Source organism: Lupinus angustifolius, chromosome LG03, assembly GCF_001865875.1.
Source record: "Lupinus angustifolius cultivar Tanjil chromosome LG03, LupAngTanjil_v1.0, whole genome shotgun sequence".
Lineage (NCBI taxonomy): Eukaryota > Viridiplantae > Streptophyta > Magnoliopsida > Fabales > Fabaceae > Lupinus > Lupinus angustifolius.
Window position 1 is genome coordinate 22,708,549 of NC_032011.1, and position 24,519 is coordinate 22,733,067.

The 24,519-nt window shown below is 33.0% G+C and overlaps 4 protein-coding genes, 1 long non-coding RNA gene and 1 pseudogene across 10 annotated transcripts; 2 read left to right on the forward strand and 4 right to left on the reverse strand.

Moving 5' to 3' along the window:
- The window catches only part of LOC109343690, a 7,470-nt pseudogene extending 3,631 nt beyond the window's left edge, over positions 1 to 3,839 (reverse strand).
- LOC109343693 (polyadenylate-binding protein-interacting protein 5-like) lies at positions 4,904 to 7,291 on the reverse strand. Of its 2 annotated transcripts, none has more exons than XM_019582116.1 (3): positions 7,194 to 7,291; positions 6,338 to 6,754; positions 4,904 to 5,315 (listed from the first exon to the last, which is right to left on the reverse strand). In XM_019582116.1, exons 2-3 carry the CDS (start codon positions 6,701 to 6,703, stop codon positions 5,151 to 5,153), a joined length of 531 nt encoding a protein of 176 aa, XP_019437661.1. In that variant the 5' UTR covers positions 6,704 to 6,754; positions 7,194 to 7,291; the 3' UTR covers positions 4,904 to 5,150. The 2 variants fall into 2 exon arrangements, with proteins under 2 accessions (XP_019437661.1, XP_019437660.1); XM_019582115.1 differs by having other exon boundaries at positions 6,338 to 6,766.
- On the forward strand, positions 10,428 to 14,615 carry LOC109343691 (psbP domain-containing protein 5, chloroplastic). Its single transcript, XM_019582112.1, has 11 exons — positions 10,428 to 10,548; positions 10,647 to 10,810; positions 11,090 to 11,198; positions 11,449 to 11,498; positions 11,758 to 11,825; positions 11,906 to 12,004; positions 12,761 to 12,820; positions 13,093 to 13,152; positions 13,236 to 13,290; positions 13,838 to 13,887; positions 14,346 to 14,615. Exons 1-11 carry the CDS (start codon positions 10,466 to 10,468, stop codon positions 14,442 to 14,444), a joined length of 897 nt encoding a protein of 298 aa, XP_019437657.1. The 5' UTR covers positions 10,428 to 10,465; the 3' UTR covers positions 14,445 to 14,615.
- On the reverse strand, positions 15,715 to 18,702 carry LOC109343694 (cylicin-2-like). Of its 2 annotated transcripts, XM_019582118.1 has the most exons (4): positions 18,511 to 18,702; positions 18,209 to 18,478; positions 16,621 to 16,873; positions 15,715 to 16,308 (listed from the first exon to the last, which is right to left on the reverse strand). In XM_019582118.1, exons 2-4 carry the CDS (start codon positions 18,470 to 18,472, stop codon positions 15,920 to 15,922), a joined length of 906 nt encoding a protein of 301 aa, XP_019437663.1. In that variant the 5' UTR covers positions 18,473 to 18,478; positions 18,511 to 18,702; the 3' UTR covers positions 15,715 to 15,919. The 2 variants fall into 2 exon arrangements, with proteins under 2 accessions (XP_019437663.1, XP_019437662.1); XM_019582117.1 differs by having other exon boundaries at positions 18,209 to 18,702.
- On the forward strand, positions 20,026 to 20,740 carry LOC109343697. Its single transcript, XR_002107247.1, has 2 exons — positions 20,026 to 20,261; positions 20,415 to 20,740. It is a non-coding gene; the product is annotated as an uncharacterized LOC109343697 (long non-coding RNA).
- On the reverse strand, positions 20,876 to 23,204 carry LOC109343696. Of its 4 annotated transcripts, XM_019582124.1 has the most exons (4): positions 23,002 to 23,203; positions 22,897 to 22,969; positions 22,700 to 22,866; positions 20,878 to 21,364 (listed from the first exon to the last, which is right to left on the reverse strand). In XM_019582124.1, the coding sequence occupies exons 2-4, from the start codon at positions 22,961 to 22,963 to the stop codon at positions 21,017 to 21,019; spliced, it is 582 nt and encodes a 193-aa protein (XP_019437669.1). In that variant the 5' UTR covers positions 22,964 to 22,969; positions 23,002 to 23,203; the 3' UTR covers positions 20,878 to 21,016. The 4 variants fall into 4 exon arrangements, with proteins under 4 accessions (XP_019437666.1, XP_019437669.1, XP_019437667.1 ...); XM_019582121.1 differs by having other exon boundaries at positions 20,876 to 21,364; positions 22,897 to 23,204; XM_019582122.1 differs by having other exon boundaries at positions 20,879 to 21,364; positions 22,700 to 22,969.

Genomic DNA, 24,519 nt, shown 5'->3' on the forward strand with positions numbered 1-24,519 from the left:
AAGAATTACAGCAAGACCCTAGATGGAAGAAGGTGATACAAGATTTGTTGGCCAACCTTATTTCCCATCCAGATTATGAGCTTAGACAGGGCATCTTATACTATAAAGGGGGGTTGGTTTTATCAAAGGATTCACCTATAATTTTAGCAGAATATCATGCCTCTTCTATGGGTGGCCACTCAGGTTATTTTAGAACTTACAAAAGAATTTCCAATTTTCTGTTTTGGATAGGGATGAAAGGGGACATCAAGGCCTTTGTGGAGGCTTGTGAGGTCTGCCAGAGGTGCAAATATTCTACCCTATCCCCTGCTGGGCTGCTTCATCCTTTACCCATCCCTCAGCAAGTTTGGATGGATATTTCCATGGATTTCATAGGAGGATTGCCAAGAATTAAAGGTAAGGACACCATATATGTAGTGGTGGATAGATTGACCAAGTATGCTCACTTTTTTGCCTTAGGTCATCCCTATTCTGCTAAGGAGGTGGCCACCTTGTTCCTCAAGGAGATAGTCAAATTACATGGTTTTCCCTCTACCATAGTTTCTGATAGAGACCCTTTGTTTCTTAGCAATTTCTGGAAGGAGCTCTTCAAATTAGCAGGGACAAAACTTAAGCTCAGCACCTCCTACCATCCACAAACTGATGGTCAAACAGAGGTCACGAACAGATGCTTGGAAACTTACTTGAGGTGTTTTATTGGATCTAAGCCTAAACAGTGGATAGACTGGTTGCATTGGGCAGAATTTTGGTTCAACACCAACTAAAATGGATCTTCTGGGATGTCTCCTTTTAAAGCCCTGTATGGCAGGGATCCCCCTGTATTGATTAAGGCTGGAACAGTCCCTTCTAAGGTAGAGGAGGTGAATCAACTCTTGACTACCAGGGACAGAATTCTGGAGGAACTAAAGCTGAACTTGGCTAAGGCAAAACCTGATGAAACAGGCAGCTAATAAGCATAGAAGAGAAGTTGAGTTTGAAGAAGATGAGTGGGTGTACTTAAAACTACAACCTTACAAGTTGAAATCCCTAGCAACTAGACCGTCAAAACAACACGTTTCACACTAGGTGATTTCGCGATTGAATTAAGAACATTTAGAGTTCCCTTCAGTGCTGGTTCTATTAACTCAGCCTGAAAATTATATGAAACTCCACTGTCAAGTCATGAAAAGGCACCCCAAAAGAATTATTAAAAAACATAAAATGGAGTGTTAAAAGAAAATTGAAGAATGATATGAATGAACCTGTGGGTCCTTGACATCATGATAAAATGGAGAAGCAGTGATAGGGGGCAATCTGTTAGGATGCCACCTGTTATTAAAAATGTGTACTCTAGAGGGAAAAGGAAAGTTTGGTTTAGTGATAACAAACTTTCCTCTCCACCTTTAGGCAGTTAGTTAGTTAAGGGAAGTTAGGGTTCTATAAGTAGAAAGGTAGTTAGTAAGGGGAGGTAGTTAGAAGGTATTCTCTGATTTGGAATCAGAAGTAGGGATTGGATCGTGGGATCCAAGGCACTCAATTCTCTCTTGTAATTCTACTCTTTCTTCAATAATAAATCTAGAACCCTAACAGAATCTCTTGATTCTGGGTTAGGGGCAATTCTTTTCTATCTTCAGCTCATCTTTTCTTTTATCAATTGATACCAGTCTTAACACAAACTCATTCACACACATAAATTGATAGTGCATAGATTTCACGGTTTAATTAGAGGTAACTAGACCTTGTTTTTTGCACACCTTAGATGAGTGATGCTACTATCTATGATGATTCTTGATGCGGCCGTAATATTGTGCTTGCGGTGATCGCCACAACCGCATTACACCGTAATTGAGGTGTGATACTGGATCATAATGGTGCGACTGCAACGCAATTGCATCGGACCACATTTGGGCTGCATCAGGCTGATGGAGGTTAAGATGATTATACTTACCCATTGGTATCTATGACAGTCCTTGAGATCTTCATTTTCCTTGTAGATCCAGAGTACAACTCTTCCAAACTGCAAGGCAATTTGCTCTCAGCAGGTGGTGGCTTCTTTAGCACATTATTAGGCCTTTCACTATATGTTCTAAAAAGATTTTCAGATGCATTAAATCCACCAAATGTTCCTGCTCCTCCATCAGATTGGAACCTCATAGACCTGCCTGGTCCTGATGAACCAAATCCAAAAGGGCTACTTCCAAAGAATTCTGCAAAAATATCTTGTGCATTTCTTGGATTAAAACCACTTGGTTCATCATAACCAGGTGGTGGCCTATCTTTCAACCCTTCTTCTCCATATTGATCATAAATTGCTCTTTTCTCAGGATCACTTAATACCTGAGAATAAATTTTCTCAGATTTTCTCCAACTCATTATATCTTAAACATGTCACTTTACATTACATTATAAATTTGTATAATTTACTAAGCATGGTACTAAATATGTGGCACGTCTAATATTTAAAAATGTCCATAACAAGAGTGATGATAATGTATCTCAACTCTTGACAACAAGGTACATACTTTATCTACTGACCACAAGGTTAGGAGTGGTAATACGGGCCAGCCCGGCAAAATATGGGTTGGTCCGGTCCGACCTTTATTGCTAAAAGGGCTCAAATCCCCAGCCCAACATGCTAAAATGTCAATCCAAACAGGTTGACCTTTCGGGCCAAGCCCATGTTGTTATCCCTACCAATAATTAGAGGACAAGGTTTGTCACTGTTGGGTAAAACTCTCTTGTCTCTAGCATTATACTCACTACTACTGATAGTACACATTAGAATTTTCAAAGTATTGAATCACCTCTTTCTAATGCAAATTTTCTATTATTGAATCCGTAACCAAGGATACTGATTAGCATAATACTCTAATTTTTGGAGGAAATATAACTATATTTGACTAAAATACCACCCCTATCCATTATTTCTCTATCATTAAAGAAGGATAAAGTTAATAAGTAATGCATTCTTAGTTTTCTAAAGTGACAAATAAACTATGATTCTTTTAAAATTGACAGATATTATGAAAGAGTATAAAGCAAAAGAAAAATAGGATAGCTTTTTCATCATTCATTTTTTGGGCATGGATTTCAAAAATGGAAATCAACCTCAAGTAATTAATGTTGATGGAGCACTGATTCACAAGTCCAATCGCTTGAGAAAATATGTGCACATATGATAGAGCTGAAGAGAGGAAGAGAGTGAGTTTGACACAACGGTAAGGTTGTTGCTTAGTGAATATGTAGTTATAGGTTTAAATCCTGAGAATAACCTCTTAGCTTGCGAGATAAGTCTGCTTGCATTTACCCTCCTCATATCTCATTAGGTGGGAGTCTCGTGCACTATACCGTCTTTTATAGAGCTAAAAAGCCTAACAAATCCCTCTTGCAACATTCATATCATCATGCAGGCACAGAATCTACACAAACATTTATCATTTTTTGGCCATGCATATAAAATAACCAATTTCTCTTATATATAATCTTTCCTTTTTCATCCCTATTCTACTTACCAAATCATTACCATTGACATTATAATTCCAAATGCTAATATATACATATATGGTATATATGTATAATATGATATGGAAGGGATTGGTTACCTCATAGGCCTCAGAAATGTGCTTGAAATTGGCTTCAGCTTCTTTTTTATTTGTAGGGTTCTTATCATGATGCCATTTCATGACTAATTTTCTATATGCTTTCTTCAGATCATCCTCTGTTGCATTTCTCTCCACATGTAATATATTGTAATAATCCACACCCATTTTTTCTTTTCTTCTTCCACAAATATATTTCAATCTTCAATCATATATAAACCCTTTTCATCATGAAATCAACCATTTTTCATAAGAGGGTCCTTTCAACATGAACAAGTGCCATGAAAACTATAAATCTTCACGACCAACAAAGCCAAAAAGATTTAGTTAAGTCAAACTGACAACAATTTAGAAACTCATGAGTTTGTCTTTGGGTTTCAAGTGTATGCATGCATTAAATTCTTATCATTTCATTACAAGAGATGAAGAAGTGGTTGAAACAAAAAGGATAAATATGGATGAGAGAAAATGATATATTTAGTTGTTGGAGTTCATTTACTTTGGTGTTTCTGGTCGAATATTATTCATGCACCATGTTTGGTCTTAAATGCATTCTGGAAATTGCATGCTTCCAACATGATGACTATATAACAGGTACAATATGCTTCCAACATTCTTTCTTTTTCCTTTGTCCATTGTTAACATGATTTCGAGTTGGAGTCCATTATTAATTCTAAAAGGGTACAATATGGTTTGTGACTATATAACACAATTTTTAAAAAGTAAAATTAGTTGTTGATACTATTTTTGGATATTGAGCCGGTTGATAGTATAATAGAGTACCAATGAATAATACAATTTAATGTATAAGGCCCGAAGCTAGGTTGGTGGAATAGATATACACAATCTTCTTTACTAAGGAGAGTGACTAATTACGAATTGGGTTGTGAGATAGAATTTCATAAATTATTTAATAAATAAATAAAAAATTGAACTCTTGAAAATTTATTTTTATTAAGCTTAACTTTGCATTTATCTCTCTAATACCAGAAAAGATCACTACTAACTTTGAACTTGTAAATAACCTTATTCTTGAGACTCTCTTTCATCCAAAATAAAAATTCTTTTAACTTGATTTATTTAATAAAACAATGTTCTACTTCAATAAAAACCTTCTAGCTATCCCTAGTCAAATTCCAATATTAAAAAACTTGAAGATTTTCATGACATTTACTCTAGTTTCTCTGCTGTATATCACAGCCAAATTTTGTCATTGCAAGAGCCAGGAATGAAAAGTTGCATAATATTTCTGTATTATTTACTGCAAAACCTCAAAGTATCTCATAATAGTACACAGCTTTGACAAAAACCTGATACTAATCCCAAACAAAAACCATCTTCATTTGGATATTCTCTATTTTTTTTTGTACCTTTTTTTGGCTACAATTGAAAGCTGTAAGATTTCACACTGCTAGAATAACCAATCAAAATATAACATTTCAGACCATGAGCAAAACAGAATGAGCTCAGAACTATACAAACCACTAAACCAAACTATATATGTAAGTCATTTCGGATAGGTAATATTTCATATTTCTACACTTAACCCAACAGAGTGAGTTACATATTCATTCATGATAACTTGCTTGACGCCGAGGGATTAGATGAAGTACTGGCTTCAGCTGCAACATTCTTCTGTTTCGACGAAGCAGAATCAGCTGATACGACAGGTTCTGAAACATCGCCAATATCCAGTGTGTCTGGGAGACTTCCAGAAGAATCAACATCATCATCAAACTGTAAGAAAACAATAGCCAGTCAAAATGTATAACATAAAAAGCAGCACCTTGGATTTTACTAAATGTGTTTAAGTGACATTAACTCATTATTACAGGAAACAGATATGTTGATTCTATCGATTCACTTTAAAAGGAAACAGATAGGCCAAACACTAATAGGAAAGGGAAGGGGAACTATAAGAGAGTAGTCATAACTCGTAACAATAAACTCCCTATTATCATATTCTAAATGTATTCATTCCCAAGGTAGTGCTTGACAAATCGACTAATGTATGATAATTCTAGCAATTCATTATATCAGGAAACAAATAGGACGAAGTCGAGGTGACGAACATTAATAGGTAAGGGTATGGGAACTATATAAGAGCACTCATAACATTTGACTCCCATTATAGTATGCTTGTACAACAAAGAAATGAGAACGGTATAGTTGTTTATAACAAATCTTCGACTTTATCGGGTTCCAACCAGTGATGTGTAATATTTAACAGTCCAATCCCTAGAATAAAAACAAAAGAAGAGAAGGGGAAAGGAAGAATCAAAAGAAACAAGTGGAATAAACAAGACAATCATAGTAAATGGGAAAAATTAACCATAATAACAAATGAAGCAGGAAGATAAGAAATACGAGAAGAAATCGATCACAATTCTAAAATTCAAGCTTTGCCTTTGGTAAACTCAAATCACTTGGTGAGGTTCAACAACGTTAAGATGGCATAAAAACCTTTGTTCCTGTGCACCACCATCTGAAGATGTCAATCTTCAAGGATAAAGGGAATTGAAAGGGAAACATGGAAACGGAAGGTGCGGAATCACTTATTCAATTAGTTATTATTTTTTCTTTATAAATATGTTCAAGTTGAAACACACAAATTTCCATCAGTATCATGCCAATACAATACCATATTCAGTGATTCAACATTCAAACACACATATAGACCAAACAACGGTTCTAGATCGATTCAACATTTTACCATCAATTGATGAATACATTTGAAGTCTAAAAACATAGAACACTACCTCAAGTTGATTCAACATGTCAATAGCGGCATCCAAGTCATCCTCGTTTAACACGTAGACATCTCTAAGGGACTGCTCAGATATATCAGGAAATGACATTTTCAGAAATTCAATATCCAAGTCAAGGTGATCTTCATCTGTAAAAAGGTCATCTGTCAACGGTGCCGCATTCTGCGACGACGAACCGTAAGAATTGGATGCAGGTTGAAAATCACCAGGCATATTATTGGAAGCAGAAGTGCTAGAATAAAAAAGGTTCCTCCCATCATGATTCTTGGAACCTTTTTCTGTTCCAAAAGTTACACCAGATGGTTCATTTTTCTGTAGTGGCACATATGAAGCTGCATATGGATTCAAAGAAGACATTCTGGGCTTCTTGGAATTGATTCAGATAGTTTAACAAATCTTCTCCTTTTTCTTCTTTTTTCTCTGATATATAATCAAATAAACAGTATAAAAATTAGTCAAAAAGGTAAAAATTTCAACCAATCAATAGATCAGGATCCTGAATCAAATTTAATTTTTTTTCCTGCTACCCTTCATAAGGATCATAACAACATTCACTCCTCAAATAAAAAGATCATATTTTTATATCAGGCATGAGCAATAACTAATAACAGAAGATCAAAGAAAACAAGAACCCAGAAAAAAACGATATTGGGTATTCTTTTTTAGCAATTCCTTTTCAAAAAGATAAAAACTTGAGCGATCACATATGATTAACAAGTGTATAACATGGATAAATGGATCATGTTGATTGAAAATATATAACGGTTAAGGAAAAGGGAAATAGATTGAAAATATATAACGGTTAAGGAAAAGGAAAATAGATTGAAAAAGGAGAATGAGAACGAACCAGGGTAGAGTTTGAAATGCGAAAGTGAAACCCAAATAATTGAGAAGAAGTGGTTAATAGAAAGAGAGAGATGAAGTTTATATATATATTATTACTTTGGATTTGGAGAATACTTTTTCCTCTCTCACCTAATTTAGTGGAATTGGAAAATCAAGCAAATATGAATTATCCATTAATTCTTATTTATATATTGACATGAATATTAATTATATATTAATATAAATGAATTTTTTTTAAAATTGATAAACGAAAATGATAAGTATGTAAAGAAAAAAAGGAAATTGAGAGTTTGCTATTAGTGATTATTTTTAGAAATAAAATTCAATAAATTAATTATTTTGACAGTGGAAATTTAATCTATTAAAAGTATAATTATATTTTGTCACCATTCATATGATAGATTAACCTATCTTGTAATAGCCTATGTTTGGTGCTACTGCCTAATAAGATATCATATATTATTTATCTTGTATTATAATTAAGTAAGAAACGAGCATCTAATTATGATATATGTATGAGAGACATGATGAACATAAAAAGGGAATTTGATAGTGTATATCATCATTTAAAGGACTAGATTGTCAAATAATTCTCACTTGACTAACATTTGTTCATTACAGATAGGTTAACTTTGTTCGAATAAATATGGAGAGCACAAATACTTACACTGCACTAATGTTAAGACAAGTTGATAAACACTTGGTTAGGATACACATTTGGTTACACAAATACACAATATAGATAGGAAACTTTAAGAGTATGGGTTCTAGCGGAAGATAAATGGAGAAAATATAATAGAAAAAATGACATTGATAAATTAACGTGGTTCAGCAATTTGCCTATGTCTACGGTTGAAGAGCAACAATGATATTATCATTATGATAAAAGAGAATTACGAGTTCACTCAAATGTTTCACTCACTTCCCAAAACCCAAGTACAATCAATATCACTCTCACTTAAGTATATCTTAAACACTAAAATATTTCTCACAATATTAGAACAAGAGAAGAAGAGAGAATATGCATCAATGCTAGAATATTGGTGTGTCTTACAATGGCTTGGAGCATTCCTATTTATAGCCAAAGCCTTTAAGATTGTATGGTCATTGGCCAAAAACAAATATGTTTCACCACAACCTCTTCTTCTCATTGCCTACAAAAAAGGTTCTACTATAGTCACTCATTTTACTTGGCCACAAGAAGGATTCACCATAGCCACTTCTTTTGCCACATCATTCTCTTTTTCTTTTAAGTCAATATTTAATAGTATGGATACATAAAATTTATCATGCCTCACTAAAACTTACGACTATATATCATCTTTCGCACTAGGGTTGGAAATGAGCTGAATCAAGTCAAAATAGAGTTTAGCTCGATTCAACTCGATAAGGACTTGCTTAGCTCAAAACTCGACTCAAGCTCGATATGTGTTATTTTTTTAGCTCAAGTTCGATTCGACTAAAGTTCGCGAACTACTCAGTTCAGTTCGAATTGGTTCATTTGGATAACTCAAATAATTAATACATTTTTAAAAATATTACAAAATGTTATATATATATAAATGATCTTGTTTATATGTATATATCGAGCAAACTCATGAACCTAACGAGACGAACTGTATTCAGCTCAAGTTGAGTTCGTTTATTTAACGAGCTCAAGTTCGACTCATTTAGTTCATGAACCAAATTTATCGACCTAAATAACGAAGTAATTAAATTACAAATTTAAATTTACAAGTATAGAAAGCATATCTAGATTCCAAATATTATTTTAACTTAGCATCCTCAAACTCCTGAACATAAGTACGTGAATCATTCCCCAAACTCTAAGTATCTTAGGTCTCTTTAGACTCTAAGTACCCAAAAGCTTCTAAAAGCTCTAAATACACGAGTCGGCTTCAGACACAAATAAATATGCGAGAGCACTTCATGCATGGCCTATGTTCTTGTTACATATAATGTTCTATCTTTATTTGATGGGTTATATAATACATATCAAACATTATATATGTAAGAGCTATCAATCTTATATCCTACTTTTATCAAAATTTTATGTATCATATCTTCATCATCAACAAAGCCCTAATATCTTTTAAATAATATTATATACATACTCACATTATTTGAACCAATAATATATATTTTTTATAAAAAATATTGCTTCATTCAACTACTAAAGTTTTTTTTGTTATCATTAGTTTTTATTAATATCCAATATATCACTTACACATATTTTTATAATAAAACCATGTGGAATTGTTACACCATAATTTTATTGGAAGGAAAAAATACATTCATTATCTATAAGTTTTATAGATCATTAAGATGAAGTGAGTATAATTTTATCATATTCCTTCTATTGCTTTGGCCATCTATAGTTGGAACACACAAATAATCTAATATATTCAAGCTTAGAGTTAGGTTAGAGTTCAAACATTATGTCCATTCAATATAAGCTTTGAACATAATTTTATTCTACCATGATCTTTATATACTTAATAATTTGATTTGATGGTGTAGAACATGACCATTTATATTTTAAACCCAAAATTACCATTTATATTTTAAACCCAAAATTACCATTTATATTTTAAACCCAAAATTTGAAGGAAAAATATTAAAGGTTTTAGGTTTTTTATTTTACTAAAAAATCCCATGCAATTTTTTCCAAGATACTCAGGAATGATATTAATGTTATGCATCCAATTTAAGAAGTCAGCAAATTATATAAAAATTGAATTAAAATAATTTTATTTAATACATGTTGAAACTAATTAGAAGGAAATAGAAAAACATGAGTTGAAAAATTTCAATAATAGATAACTATATAATTTGACAACTATAATATTTGTAATTTTTTTGGTACTATTAATGAAATCTTATCAATTTTTGGGTAAGTAACTAATTTTTTTTCAAGGTTTGTATTTATTCCTTTCAACATATATTGCTTTCAAGAATCAAAATTTTGACATTTTAGTTATATTTAGTGGGTCTTACATCACTGTACCAACACATATAATATTTACAATTTACAAGTGGCAAAGGGAGTGAATAATTTATTTATTTTCAATAATTTTGACACATAATAATATTAATAAACTTTGTAATTCCCTCACCTTTTTTCTTATCCTCTTAGTTATCTTCTCATTTGTTAACAGCTTCTGGGACAGTGTTAGAAGATCAATTTTTTTTGGTTACATGAATTGTTGAAGAAATTGAGATAATGTTACAACACTAGAGAAGAAACTAAGCAAAAGAAATAGTACCATTGCAATGGTTTTACACTCTTCATTCCTCTCTCTTTCTCTCTTCCCCACTCATATTCTCTTTCCTTCTCCCACTAATCTTATCTTCCGGTATGTATATCCTTCAATTCTTCTTTTTTTTTTATCTATTCTATGTTTTTTCCATTATTTCATTCTCTAACTTTTTACCCATTGTTTTTTTCCATCAGAAACTACACTAGAGTGTTCCTTAGCCATAATAATTCTCCATTATCCTATAAAAAACGAGTCTTTTCATGTTCTGCTTTAGAACCCACTTCGCAAAATAGGATTTTGAGAAGGGATTTGATGCTCTTGGGCCTAACTTCTCTATCTCTAACAACCCCTCTTTCTGGTATTTCTCTCTCTTCCATTTTCTGTATGATTTTGGTGCTTATTTCTTCAGAAAGATAATAAGGCATGTTAATGTTTAATCATCATTTGACTTTTATATACTGTCATTATATTATCTAACTATCATTCATATTTAATCACCATTGACGATAAGTAATACAAATGAACAGTGAACCATGCAATGACCGTGTATAAATCTTTACATTGACGATACGTAGATATTGTACTATATATATGTGTATGTGTTTGTGTGTTTTTCAACTCTTAGCTTCTCTTGCAGTGACTCTTGCTGAGGAAGAGCCCAAAATGGCTTTATTCACAGATGAAGTAAATGCATATTCATACCTATATCCTGTTGAGTTGCCTTCTAAGAAATTTGTCTTCAAATGGTATGCCAACTACTTTCACTTTTGCCAAATATTTTGTATCCATGTAACAATTTTCACTACTAGTAATAACATATGTTAAGTGAAGTCTTGACTCAATTGGACTAAACAACATTTGGTTCTAGTGTATCTAATTGCACTACAATTGATTTACAGTTCCACTTGTTGGCTGAAAAATTTCCTTCATTGTTTCTTATTTATGTTTTAAAGATATCCTTAGACTGTAGGAAGCTAACTCTTCGTATATTTAAAGGGTAGAATCCCGAAAGCCGGAACGGTATTCGTCAGCTGCACCACTTTCTCGTAAGTTTTGTTGTTTCTTTACAAGGAAAGTTTATCTTACCAAAGAATTTCAGAATTAAGGTTATGTTTCATGTTAAACTTTTTGCCACTGATACATGCACATTAAACTCTTTCTTTGTGCATTAAAATATGTAAATGATAGGTACTTGTCACTAGTCCATGCTGGTCTTGAAGTTGTACATAATGATACTGGATGGTTTTTGTTGTTGTTGTAATTTTCATTGTCTGGATTAATCATTGTTTTGTAAATTCTATACAGCCGATGCACGCCTGCGCATTGTGTCTGAACGTGTTGATATCATTGACAATCTCATCATCTCTGTCACGGTATTTTCTTAACCTCATACTTGATGCATGAAGTTTTAGTATATATTCAAAGATTTATAAGATTTTGGTGTTAAATTCAGATAGGTCCTCCAAATCCAAGCTTTATAAAGTCGAACGATAAGAGTACATGGACTGCAAAAGATGTTGCCGATTCAGTTTTATCTGACAAGTCTGCACTGGTAACATGTCACTTCTTCATTACTTATTGAATTTTTTGATAATGCTATTCCTTTGTCTTTTTAACACTCTGTTGAACTTGTTAAGTCATGAGTCATGAAACAAAGTTCATGCTTATTGGATTCAATTTTAACTACAAGCAGCATCTACTTTGCTCTTTGTATTAATTAAAATTTAGATTTTTAGTCATCACTCATCAGAGCTTATCACTTCCCTGGAAACTTAGGAGAACCAGATAAGCAACAGTAATATGGCACATTTAATTAATCTTCTGTGTTTCAATGACTTTCACAGGCTCGGGTTGACAGTGATTCTCGATTTGGTTAAAATATTGTTGACCTCTGTTGCGTAGCTTAAGCTTTGAAGAAGTTTTAACATAATAACATGATATTGGAATTGTTTTCGTTGCGAAACCACATGCAAACGGCAAACCTATTTTATTTTTGTAGTAGATTTTCGTTGTTACGATCTATATTCTTGGGCACGAAAACTAGGGTGAAAATATCATTATACCATGCAAAAACGTAAGTTATATAACTGTTAAAATATTACTCAGGCTTCAAATCATTAGTTTAGGAAACATGTCTCATGTTGAGATCAATATGATTTACATATGCGAGGTATCATGGCCTTGTGCAAGTTTCTTATATAGACACAAGGGTAACATTCAACTACATGCATCACCACAAAGGTTATTTGCTTGAGATCTAAAAGTCTTCAAATTTGTACTGATAGTTACAAATTCCGATGTTTTGCAGCGAGTTACCTCAAGTCAGCGTTTAGCTGAGAGTTCAGTTCTTGATACACATTCCAGTGAAGTACGCATCAATTACTAATATTTATTTCTTGGTTATTTTTATCTGATGAAAAGAGTTGTTGGCATGTAACATCAAATATAACTGTCAATCAAATGCATATAGCATAAACATATATGTCTGACTCTGAGTAAGAACGGAAGGGGAAAATCTATAAACATGTATTATTTGTTAATGATAATGAATACTCCACAGATCAGACATTGTGATTACTTGTACATATTTAAGATTTTATGCATAGTGGAGCTTACCTGCAGTATCTCCAATCTTCACAGATTGATGGCGAGCCTTACTGGTATTGTGAATACCTTGTTCGGAAATCACCAACGAAGCTTGTAAGTATTTTCTCTTTGGTAAATTTTCCATGATGTGGTAAGCGTGACCGTTAATTTTTTATTAATAAATTTTGATTGCACAGACCCAAGACTCCAACATTTACCGGCATTATCTTGCTACAACAGCTGAAAGAGATGGTATATCCTCTCATTTTTTACCACTTTTACACTTAAAACATGCATTATTGGCTTTATTTGGTCAGTGTCCCCTTAGGATTTGATGGGCTTAGCAACGCAGCCGATGACGCTTGTAATGGATGCAGCTGTTGCCAGATGTAGTTCTGAGAAGCCTTAAGGAAATAAATTGTACCCTGGCCACTAGCCATAGCTTTTGGCGCAGTAGTTTGCACTTAATCCTACATGCATCTATAGATTATTCATATGTTTGTACTTCTAAGACATTCCATTTCATACTCATACAAAGTGTTTGACAGTTCCTATGTAGATGATTTTGTTTCATTTTCCACTCTTCTCATTCAATGAGAGCCATGCTTATTATGGCCACAGAAGGAAACAAGAAAAAAGGAAAACACATTTTTACCTGTATATATTTTTGTAAGACCCATCAATGAGCTAACTCAAATGCCATGGTTTTTCTTCATGCTACTTCAAAGACTGAAGTTATATTTTTCTTCTGTTGCATTCTAGAAATTCTCATCCGCTATAACCAATCGTTTGATTACAGGTTATTTTTACTCTGTCAATGCTTCAACCCTCAGCCCACAGTGGAAAAAAGTACATCTCTCTCTCCCTTCCTCACTTCTCTCTTGGATGGTGTTTATACACAATTATATGATCTGCATGATTATGTAAACTTGTAGAATTAACATTAAAACATGTAGCACTTCCGTCGCTGATGATCATGTGCATCTAATTCTTTAAGGCAACATGGCAATAGTTTGGTCATCCATAACAGGATATGTCTGAGAATAATAGAACATGTCACACTTATAAAAGAAGAAAAATAAGAATAAAAGAAAGAAACTGTTCATTGATCAAAGGGAGTATATTTAGAACCGAAAAGTGGTAGAATCTTATGGTGATAGATATGAAGTTCTTGACTCCATACACCTAATATCTTCTGGTATTAAGACATAATATGATCTCAAAGTGATAATTCTAGCTTAAATTAAATTTAAACTATGTATAAGGGTAATATTCAAAATTAAACTGCCACAATATGTTTGATGCAGGTGGGGCCTTTCCTTGAAAAAACAGTGAGTTCATTCCGTCTTGTAAGTCCAACAGAAAACTATATTGCCCCGGACAAAGATCCCTGGAGATTTTGGTGAAAAACAAGAATCAAACATTAATGTGAAGATGTCTGTGAAAAATCATGTTTTGCTTTGATTGTATTCATGCAATCATTTTTTGGGTAAAAGTTATGTGATCATTTAATGTTCTTTGCAGAAAGACAATTGAATAGCATATCATATTCTGTTATGTAATAACTGTTAGATTCTCAAGTCCCCCAAGTTGCATGAACAAAGATCTTAGAACATGCTCTTTCTTTGGCCAAAACTTAGGAAACATACTTTGCAACCATACATCCCACATATTCTCTTACCTAAAGAAAATGACATATGTCACACAGTGATACTTTATTTATGATTGATTTACAAGTGACATATGTTACTTTCTTGTGGATAGGAGAATTTGTAAGAAGATTTAGTAGAAGAGTTTAATATGATAATATAACATTACTCTGATATGATTGAACAAATAACATAAAGTTTGGTTTGGTTTGGTCACTCTTAACTTTAGGAAAAAAATATTTCAAGAATTAGGGGGCATATAGAAAAAAATCTATTTCCACAAAAAAAACTAAGGTAATGAAATATGAAGTGAGATTAACAAATATTACTTCATAATTTTTATAACAAATACTAATATGGACTGCTTTTTAAAAATATTAATGAGATATAAATGATTGTAAAATTCATATTCATCTAAATCTCTGACATTGTATGTGGCTCTAAACCTTTAAATTCAATGCTTAAAAATAAAAATTAATAATTTAAGCTCATAAATTTCCCTTTGCTAATGCATTCTTTATAGTGTTTGCTTATTAGAAAAATGCAAGAAGGACTAGGAAGGGGTCAAGCCCATACTTAGGCAAGAAAAAATAGCATCAATATAAAATAGGTCAACTAGTGCAAACAAAGAAGAGAGGATGAACAAGTAATGATAAACGAACAGATGAATGAATGATCAAAAGGCAAAGAACAAAGAATTGGACAGTGGGTGAAGAGGGTAAGAGTTGAAATTGGAAATTTAGAATTAGAAATATATTAGGATCAATGATGAGTAATGTTAGAAAATTATATAAAATGAAACCCAAATATGTTAAAGTGTTTCATTTAAAATATGGTTTGGTCTGCTTGGGGTTAATTGGATTAAGAAAACTGAAATTCAAACTGGACCCAAACTACCTTGGATTCACTAAAAAAAAATTAATTCAATCTATCGAACGAGTCCAATCTGCCAATTTTAGTTTAGTTTGATTAGAATTAATCAGGTTCGCGAATTAAACCAGATCCGCTTCCACTACTAAAAACACAATTTCCTAGAATAAGCTTCAACATCATAAGCCAGAACTAATTGATAGTCACAAGGACAAAAGTACAACAGTAAACAACAATGTATGTAGTTCGAGTGGAATAATACTATAATTGAGTGGCAAGAGCCTAAACTCAATGTTTATTTAGCTTAATCATATGAACAAGAAATACATATTCCTGTAATGTTGTTAAGAAGCAGGGTTCCTTTACCGCACAGGTTGCTGATTATAATGGCTTTTTTCTTTTTTCTTTGCTGCAGCAAGCTTTGCTCTCCTTGCAACAGCTTCATGGGCAGCAGCTTTTGCAGCAGCATCCATTTCTTTAGAAGATTTCTTCTTCTTTACAGAAGCAATTTTCTTAAGACGCTCTTTCATATCAACAGTAGTTGTTTCCTCCTCCACATTTTCGGCACCTGTGGTGTCATTGGGCTCATTATTCTTATCTGTGCTGTTGGGTTGTTCCTGAGTTTCTTTCACCTCCTTGGAAGCCTTGTCTTTCTTTTTCTTCTTCTTGGCATTCTTAGACTCTACCGTGGTATTTTCTTTCTTTTCTCCATCTTCATCAGCCTCAACACCTTTCTTATCCTGAGATACACCTGTAAATACAATTTCACAATAGCTTATTTGAGCAAAGATTCAACAACAATAAGCAACTTAAAATGATTGCATCTTGACAAGCACCGAAATTCTACTTTTCGCTGATTAAAACAAACATTGAATAAAACAATTCATAGTTAAACAGAAAACATGGTAGTACAAAAAGAAGAAAATGAGGATAAATGAAATGGAAAATTTACAAATAAAAAAAAAACATCAAAGAGGTAAGGCATGCCATGTTCGACCAATAACCTTAACTCCTAAAATATTTAACCTTGAAAATAATATGGCACAAAGTTCTACATTGTTACCTTGTGACTCATCTTGACCAATACTCTCTTTCTGTGTAACTCCAAAATCAGCTAGAAGAGCATCAAGCTCAGCAAGTTCCTTCTTCTTCCTTTCTTTTTTGGAAAGGTGACGTTCTGCCTCCTTTGGTGCTGCAGGAACTTCATTATGCTTCTGAAGCTCTGGTTCAGGTTTCATAGAGTAATCTGGTTCGGGATCATGCTCTTCCTCCACATCATCATCCCCTTCATCTAACATGTCTTCACTCTCACTATCCTGCACAGCGAACACCCTATCAATCATAAAGTACCAAATCTGGAACAACAGAAAAATCATCCAGCCATCTGAGCAGTAATGATACCAGGTGCAGAATCGGGTGTTACCTAAGGGGCACGGAAGCACCCTCAAAACTTCCGTAGCATCCTTGTGTTTCATTTGTAAACAATAATGATTTTAAATTTATAGTTCGCATCCCCGAACATTTTGTTCCACAAGCACAAAAAATTGTTTCATTACATTATAGAGCATGGAGATGAAAATTATAGGATTTAAACTGGGAGTATGAAATAAAGCAATATTTCAGGTATTATTTCCACTTTCCAATCAAAAGGTACCTATCAAGGTAAGAGCAAAATCCTACTGCACAACCATAATGCAAACAAAATCCTTAACGGTACTAAATGTTGGACAATGAAGTGCCAACAAGAACATATGATAAGTGTGGCAAATATGAGAACTTTACATTGGATGAGTGAGCATACAATATAAATATAATCATGGGTTAATGTATTACACAGAAAGTAGGAGTGGCGCCTACTGAGGAAAAGATGGAAGAATTATGCCTAAAATGGACTAGGACACGTGAGAAGAAGACCAACAGAAACCCCAACAAGATGAATTGATCAAATTTAGGATAGTTTCATAGTTAGAAGAGAGGAGAACCAAGAAAATATGTAAGTGAAACCATTTAATATATTTAGACTGAAATGGCCAATAGAAACACCATAATGCTTCAAATTCCCTAACAATAGACATAATTAAAGGCTTATCGAGTAGCAAGCAGGATCTTTCATTCCTTTCCGTGCACATAATGGGCGGCTCAGTGCACAAGTACCCACTTGATGTACGCATCCTTACCCCACAAGCGGAATGGCAGTTTCCAATCCATGCGCATAATGGGTGTTAAAATAAATTCTTGACCACTGTTGCATTTACAACAAATGGTAATTGTCATTTTGTGAAGAATTGTCGATCACTGGATTCTCAATGGACAAAGTGTGGAAAATCCAACAACAGGCTTTTACAACAAAATATTTCTTGTTTATATTTATTTATAAGAAGAATCAACAAAATATTCCATAGATGAGTATATTAGATTCATAGTAATCAATTTACTGAATAAAAAAGTTCAAACTCTATTCCAGACATTCCTAATTCACCAAGCATCCAAATCACATATCCTATAGTATATCCAAATTCCAAATCATAATGGAATGTATGGCAATATTGCATGAAACAATTAAAGTAAATTAAACATACAAATACATAGCAATTGAATAAAAAAACAGAACAACAACAACATCACTAAAAATATAGAATTGAAGAACATACCTCAAAACTTTCATGTTTGGGAACATTACTGTGTGGCTGGGGAACATTCCAAACAGATTGAGGCGGTGCAGTGGTGGCGTAATAATCATCATCATCATCAACATCAGCCCATGATTTCACATTCAACGGTGCCGGAGCCCAAAACACTTGTGGCTCCGATTCCGATTCCGATCCCTTTGAGGACTTACCTTCCGATTTCTTATCAGATTTCTTCTTCTTCTTGAGAGAATCTAACGCTGCAAACACGTTGGTGTTGCTGATCATCAATGAACCTTTGTCCTTTCTGCTTCCACCTCCAACCATTTCCAAATTTATCAAATTTGAAATGCTTATTTTGATTATCAAAATAAATTATGCACAAATTTATTAATTTATCGAAGAAAAATGTAGTTGGAAAATTCGTTGTTCAGCAGATTATATATATTAGAGAGAGAGAGAGATGTTCCAATTAGGGTTATAACTGCAAAACGGAGAAGATAATGAAGTTAGCATTACCAACAAAAAGCTTTAATAGGCATCATTTTCACGTTTTCTAACTTATTTTTACCCAATTTACCAAACCTAAAATATGATTTATTAATATGATTTTTTTTTCCCAATTTTAATTTAAATATATTTTTCTAACCAATTATAAGCTCATAACATATGAAGTATCACAAACTGTGGAACAATAAATATGTACCCGTTTATAATGTGTAGTCTAGATATTATGAATATCAAAACAAATATAATAAGTTGTATTAAATATTATAATTTGTAGTTGAATATTCATACAAAATAGATATGTTATATCTTATAATTTTGTGGTCCCTTAAACTACATTTTAGATGAGTTATTCAATGAGGTAAGTCTGTTGTCTTTACACATTAGTCATTGGATCCTAATCTTAAAAGTTGTCTATCCCTTCTTATCCTTTTAGTGTTATAGTGTTTATATATTCTCTTTAAATTTGGTTTTCTCCAAGAGTTTAAATTTGTGCATTTTACACTGTCATTATATTATTCACAATTGAGAATTAATTATAGCTAATAAATTAATAGTAGGTGATTTGTTGATAATGTAAAAAACATTTACATTATTAGTGTATACATATTACACATTTTCTTCAATTTAGAGATATATTTGTTACATTCAATTCAATGGCCCCCAATCCAATACAAATTATGGTCATGATTTTTCTGATCAATCTCTCATAAATAGTGGCATGAGTATTTATAAGAGGTTTTTCTTGTAATGATAAATCAATTATAATCTCTAAGAGGGAGGTTGAATGAATAATGAGATATTGGTTAAGGATAAATACTTAATGAAGGCATTGAAACTCTCACCCCATCAAGAGTTAAGAAAGTGAAATTGTGTTTTTTGCAACTTCATCATATTAAAAGAATTATACATGTTTAATTACCTTTTATATTTATATAATAGTAAGAGTAAAATTTGAATATAGAAATTACACATGTTCAATTACCTAAATACTCATCATTCAAAATGAAGCCCAATACCGAAGTACAGTGGAAATTAATTTCACTTTGTATTTAATAACCAAAACCCGCATTTAATCTGATCACCTACTCTAAATCTCATGCAACCGCTGGAACATTAAAGAATCTTCGTGGTCATCACGTCATCACATCCAATCTCAGCCGTTTATATAATCAATTTCGTTCCAACTTTTTTGTCTTAACTTACTTATAGTAGATATACACACACCGGATCATAACCCACACCAAAAATTCCCAACCTAACGGACAGTAATGATCCACGTGTCGAGCCGAAACAATCTTCGTGCGTTCGTGCTATTTTCCATTTCGATTATTACTTCAATTATTTTTCTTCGTATTTTCGATCTAAAAACCCTTGCTCGTGAAAACAGAACAAACCCTAGTTCTCCGTCACAACACAAATCCAAATTATCCGTGAATTTGGTTTCAGAATCGATGATTCAATTAGGGCTTAAAATCGTTGAGATGAGATTTGTACATTAAGTCATGATTCATGGTCGTGATCTTCGTAATTTGGGGGTAGAATTGACTGGTTTGTTTTGTCGGTGCAGGTATGTTTGTGAATCTATTGTGATATTGTGTTGATGAATTATGGATTGTTTAATTGGATTTTCCCAACGCATGTGAGATTCGGGTTGATCTTAGTTTTTTTTTTGCTTGGTTGTGGGATAAAGTTTAATTTTTATCATGCTTGTTATTTTCAGATCTGAAAAAAGCGTTTAGTTATGTATGATGGAATGTGAAAAATTTAGAACTTTGGTCTATGCTTTGGGTTGTTCATGGAAGATAGAGAAGGGAACTCTCATGGTGCTGAAATTCCAAAAAAATCAAAATCATCTGATTTGAAAAGCTTATATAAATTAAAATTGTCAAAAGAGACTCCAAAGAAGAATTTAAAGAGGAAAGGTAGCAGTCCTTCAGGTGGCGATGAGAAGGGTCATAAGAGAAAGAAGAGCAGAAAGGAATTGTCTCTTAGTAGCTTTGATAATGCAGAGGGTAGCACTAAGAAGAATGGTGATGAAGAATGTCACGAAGAGCCTGACTTGAAATCGGAGGCCAGACAGGGGTCAAGGAGCACTACTGAAGTTAACCAAGATTCACTAAATCCTGACGAGGATGTTGTTCAGATTCAACAACAATAAGCAACTTAAAATGATTGCATCTTGACAAGCACCGAAATTCTACTTTTCGCTGATTAAAACAAACATTGAATAAAACAATTCATAGTTAAACAGAAAACATGGTAGTACAAAAAGAAGAAAATGAGGATAAATGAAATGGAAAATTTACAAATAAAAAAAAAACATCAAAGAGGTAAGGCATGCCATGTTCGACCAATAACCTTAACTCCTAAAATATTTAACCTTGAAAATAATATGGCACAAAGTTCTACATTGTTACCTTGTGACTCATCTTGACCAATACTCTCTTTCTGTGTAACTCCAAAATCAGCTAGAAGAGCATCAAGCTCAGCAAGTTCCTTCTTCTTCCTTTCTTTTTTGGAAAGGTGACGTTCTGCCTCCTTTGGTGCTGCAGGAACTTCATTATGCTTCTGAAGCTCTGGTTCAGGTTTCATAGAGTAATCTGGTTCGGGATCATGCTCTTCCTCCACATCATCATCCCCTTCATCTAACATGTCTTCACTCTCACTATCCTGCACAGCGAACACCCTATCAATCATAAAGTACCAAATCTGGAACAACAGAAAAATCATCCAGCCATCTGAGCAGTAATGATACCAGGTGCAGAATCGGGTGTTACCTAAGGGGCACGGAAGCACCCTCAAAACTTCCGTAGCATCCTTGTGTTTCATTTGTAAACAATAATGATTTTAAATTTATAGTTCGCATCCCCGAACATTTTGTTCCACAAGCACAAAAAATTGTTTCATTACATTATAGAGCATGGAGATGAAAATTATAGGATTTAAACTGGGAGTATGAAATAAAGCAATATTTCAGGTATTATTTCCACTTTCCAATCAAAAGGTACCTATCAAGGTAAGAGCAAAATCCTACTGCACAACCATAATGCAAACAAAATCCTTAACGGTACTAAATGTTGGACAATGAAGTGCCAACAAGAACATATGATAAGTGTGGCAAATATGAGAACTTTACATTGGATGAGTGAGCATACAATATAAATATAATCATGGGTTAATGTATTACACAGAAAGTAGGAGTGGCGCCTACTGAGGAAAAGATGGAAGAATTATGCCTAAAATGGACTAGGACACGTGAGAAGAAGACCAACAGAAACCCCAACAAGATGAATTGATCAAATTTAGGATAGTTTCATAGTTAGAAGAGAGGAGAACCAAGAAAATATGTAAGTGAAACCATTTAATATATTTAGACTGAAATGGCCAATAGAAACACCATAATGCTTCAAATTCCCTAACAATAGACATAATTAAAGGCTTATCGAGTAGCAAGCAGGATCTTTCATTCCTTTCCGTGCACATAATGGGCGGCTCAGTGCACAAGTACCCACTTGATGTACGCATCCTTACCCCACAAGCGGAATGGCAGTTTCCAATCCATGCGCATAATGGGTGTTAAAATAAATTCTTGACCACTGTTGCATTTACAACAAATGGTAATTGTCATTTTGTGAAGAATTGTCGATCACTGGATTCTCAATGGACAAAGTGTGGAAAATCCAACAACAGGCTTTTACAACAAAATATTTCTTGTTTATATTTATTTATAAGAAGAATCAACAAAATATTCCATAGATGAGTATATTAGATTCATAGTAATCAATTTACTGAATAAAAAAGTTCAAACTCTATTCCAGACATTCCTAATTCACCAAGCATCCAAATCACATATCCTATAGTATATCCAAATTCCAAATCATAATGGAATGTATGGCAATATTGCATGAAACAATTAAAGTAAATTAAACATACAAATACATAGCAATTGAATAAAAAAACAGAACAACAACAACATCACTAAAAATATAGAATTGAAGAACATACCTCAAAACTTTCATGTTTGGGAACATTACTGTGTGGCTGGGGAACATTCCAAACAGATTGAGGCGGTGCAGTGGTGGCGTAATAATCATCATCATCATCAACATCAGCCCATGATTTCACATTCAACGGTGCCGGAGCCCAAAACACTTGTGGCTCCGATTCCGATTCCGATCCCTTTGAGGACTTACCTTCCGATTTCTTATCAGATTTCTTCTTCTTCTTGAGAGAATCTAACGCTGCAAACACGTTGGTGTTGCTGATCATCAATGAACCTTTGTCCTTTCTGCTTCCACCTCCAACCATTTCCAAATTTATCAAATTTGAAATGCTTATTTTGATTATCAAAATAAATTATGCACAAATTTATTAATTTATCGAAGAAAAATGTAGTTGGAAAATTCGTTGTTCAGCAGATTATATATATTAGAGAGAGAGAGAGATGTTCCAATTAGGGTTATAACTGCAAAACGGAGAAGATAATGAAGTTAGCATTACCAACAAAAAGCTTTAATAGGCATCATTTTCACGTTTTCTAACTTATTTTTACCCAATTTACCAAACCTAAAATATGATTTATTAATATGATTTTTTTTTCCCAATTTTAATTTAAATATATTTTTCTAACCAATTATAAGCTCATAACATATGAAGTATCACAAACTGTGGAACAATAAATATGTACCCGTTTATAATGTGTAGTCTAGATATTATGAATATCAAAACAAATATAATAAGTTGTATTAAATATTATAATTTGTAGTTGAATATTCATACAAAATAGATATGTTATATCTTATAATTTTGTGGTCCCTTAAACTACATTTTAGATGAGTTATTCAATGAGGTAAGTCTGTTGTCTTTACACATTAGTCATTGGATCCTAATCTTAAAAGTTGTCTATCCCTTCTTATCCTTTTAGTGTTATAGTGTTTATATATTCTCTTTAAATTTGGTTTTCTCCAAGAGTTTAAATTTGTGCATTTTACACTGTCATTATATTATTCACAATTGAGAATTAATTATAGCTAATAAATTAATAGTAGGTGATTTGTTGATAATGTAAAAAACATTTACATTATTAGTGTATACATATTACACATTTTCTTCAATTTAGAGATATATTTGTTACATTCAATTCAATGGCCCCCAATCCAATACAAATTATGGTCATGATTTTTCTGATCAATCTCTCATAAATAGTGGCATGAGTATTTATAAGAGGTTTTTCTTGTAATGATAAATCAATTATAATCTCTAAGAGGGAGGTTGAATGAATAATGAGATATTGGTTAAGGATAAATACTTAATGAAGGCATTGAAACTCTCACCCCATCAAGAGTTAAGAAAGTGAAATTGTGTTTTTTGCAACTTCATCATATTAAAAGAATTATACATGTTTAATTACCTTTTATATTTATATAATAGTAAGAGTAAAATTTGAATATAGAAATTACACATGTTCAATTACCTAAATACTCATCATTCAAAATGAAGCCCAATACCGAAGTACAGTGGAAATTAATTTCACTTTGTATTTAATAACCAAAACCCGCATTTAATCTGATCACCTACTCTAAATCTCATGCAACCGCTGGAACATTAAAGAATCTTCGTGGTCATCACGTCATCACATCCAATCTCAGCCGTTTATATAATCAATTTCGTTCCAACTTTTTTGTCTTAACTTACTTATAGTAGATATACACACACCGGATCATAACCCACACCAAAAATTCCCAACCTAACGGACAGTAATGATCCACGTGTCGAGCCGAAACAATCTTCGTGCGTTCGTGCTATTTTCCATTTCGATTATTACT